A 2,464-nucleotide genomic window follows, 5' to 3' on the forward strand; every position below is an offset into this window, starting at 1 on the left:
ATTTCACCCTTCGACGGTTGACACAAGGTCACTACAGCGCCAGATTTTACATTCTGTCAAATGTAAAATACAGTGTGATTTTTATTTCTGTGTCACTACAGCGCCAGGAATAGTGTTAATGTTATTGTAATAGAAATTCTAAAAGGACAAAACATGGCTCTTAAAATTTAAAGGGAAAAGGCATATAAACTAAATGCCCATGAAATTAATTATACATAACAAAGGCACCAAAGGACCAAGAGCGTTGAATTGAACTCTAACTAATGGATCATTGAGCTGAACTCTTAACAAATGGATCTTCTCAATCAAGGGAGTTCATGTCTGCATCGATGCACTTGTGCACGGCGCTCACCGACTCGGGCACGCTGAACCCAAGCCGTGCGGCGGTGGCCGGCCTGAACACAGCCTCCAGGTCCGCCTCTACGGCGTCGGCCAGTTGCGGCCACATTCTCGCAGTGACCACCCACGACCCGTCCTCCTCCGGGCTCCGCGCCACCATCATAGCCGCCGACCCCAGCCGCCCTGGCCGCACCCACGGCATCACCAGTCGCGGCCGGCCGAAGCCGAAGTCACCCTCCACCCGGAACGGCACGAACGAGGAGACCACCAGCGCGGGGCTCCCCGTGCCGACGCCCACCGCCTCCGTCCACTTGCCGCCATCCCGGAACACCCCCTTGTTCGCCTCCATCCAGTCCACCAGCTCCTCGTACCGCTCCGACCGGAACGCCTTCTTGATGGCCGCGCCCGCCATCGTCGCCACGTCCGCGATCGGCGCCGACGAGATGGATTCCACGGCCACTTCCCGCGACGCGTACGTGACCACGTTGCCGAGGTAACGGCCCAGCCTGGCCTTGTCGTACTTGGAAGGGTCAAGGTGACGACGGCCGTCGACGAGCCAGGCGAGCCGGCAGTGCGTGTCGGAGCCGCCGACCGCTGCCGCGAGCAGCTTCCAGATGTGCGCGGACAGGGCCTCGAGCCGCGTTGCGCGGCGGTCGGCGGTGCTGGCTGCAGCTCGGAGGCGGTCGAGGTCGGCGCCGGAGACCACGTACATCCGGCGCACGAGGGTGGCCACCAGGAGGGGGTTGGGCAGGCTCGCCGGCGCGTACCGTGTGAACTCGGCGTCCAGCGCCGGGCTGTACCGCGGCGGCGAGCGCGGCCGGAAGAGGGAGACTCGGTCGTGCTGGGGCTCCCACGAGAGGCCGCCGGCGCGGAGCAGCTCCGCCCAGGCGTTGGGAAGCTCCATCAGGCCGTGGCCGTCCACGAGCAGATGGTCTGCCCCCCACACAAACGCGAAGCCGCCGCAGGCGAACCGCACGAGCTGCAGCGACAGCGCGAGGCCCTGCTCGAACGGCACCTGGATGATCCCGAGCGAGCGGTCGGCGTTGGCGAAGTCCATCTCGGCGAGCGACGTGCCAACGTTGGCCACCACGAGCTCGGCGCCGGCATTGTTGCAGGCGATCTCGGGAACGCCAGTGGAGGCGTTGGTGACCACGCGGCCGGCGAAGGGGAAGAACCGGGAGAGGAACGCGGGCAAGGAGGCGCGCACCGCCGCGGCCACAGCATTGAACCCTGCGGCGGGGGCGGGGTACACGGCAATGAGGTAGAGGTGGAAGGAGCCGAGGATGAGGTCGAGGTTGGAGGCGGCGAGCATGGCGGGGAAGCCCGGCGGCGGGTCCGAGGCCCGAACCAGCGTCCTGGACGCGACCGCGACGTCGAGGCGCTCCGCCGGCATTCTCTCGAGTTGAGCCAAGTCTGTGCAGGCTGCAGCGAAGGCTGGAAATGGAGGACTCGTAGTCTCGTATATAACGGAACATGATTTCAACCCGACTGGCCAATCAAAATTAAGATCTAATTAAATGGTTAAATTATGAGATCCCAGATCACGCTTGATCGTAGCAAATCAAACTTAGGAAGTTTCTTAAACGATGATACAAGTAAAATATAGTACGTACACTTGACGCACGAGGTTATTAGCATTATTGTTCTTGCTTCTCATGCTTGGATAAAGAAAGGCAAAGTCCAAATGCTCCAGGCAGTCAGGATTATCTGAACACATGCTAGCTTTTATTTCTCATATTTTATCTTGAATAGCTGTAGCTAGAATTCACGAAACCAAAGATCTGCAGCAATGTCTGATTTGCAATTGATGCATGATGATAAGCAAATTAAGATCTTCACTAGTAAAATATCAAACGCAAAAGCAGTTCTAAACCTCACCAGCAGCTTAACATACCCGAATCATGCCTTAATGCTATCATACCAAAACTAACCAATCGCGTTTGACAAACATCACTGCTACACCGCACTCTAGCTATGAAGTATTCCTTGTTTTTGACATATATCATTTATCCATATCACTATGAAACAAAAAGCTAGCCAGTATGATCATGCACCCTGTGAAAAGAATGTTGATCTGGTTACCACTCGAGCATAGGAATTTGAAAAACTCCACTATGCAAAATGA

General features: G+C 56.7%; 1 protein-coding gene across 1 annotated transcript; it reads right to left on the reverse strand.

The window, feature by feature from the left end:
* Positions 1-301: 301 nt before the first annotated feature.
* On the reverse strand, positions 302-1,732 carry LOC101760552 (rosmarinate synthase). The gene has a single exon (XM_004966702.1). The coding sequence runs from the start codon at positions 1,730-1,732 to the stop codon at positions 302-304; it is 1,431 nt and encodes a 476-aa protein (XP_004966759.1).
* Positions 1,733-2,464: the final 732 nt, after the last annotated feature.

Source organism: Setaria italica, chromosome IV (genome assembly GCF_000263155.2).
Source record: "Setaria italica strain Yugu1 chromosome IV, Setaria_italica_v2.0, whole genome shotgun sequence".
NCBI classification, from domain to species: domain Eukaryota; kingdom Viridiplantae; phylum Streptophyta; class Magnoliopsida; order Poales; family Poaceae; genus Setaria; species Setaria italica.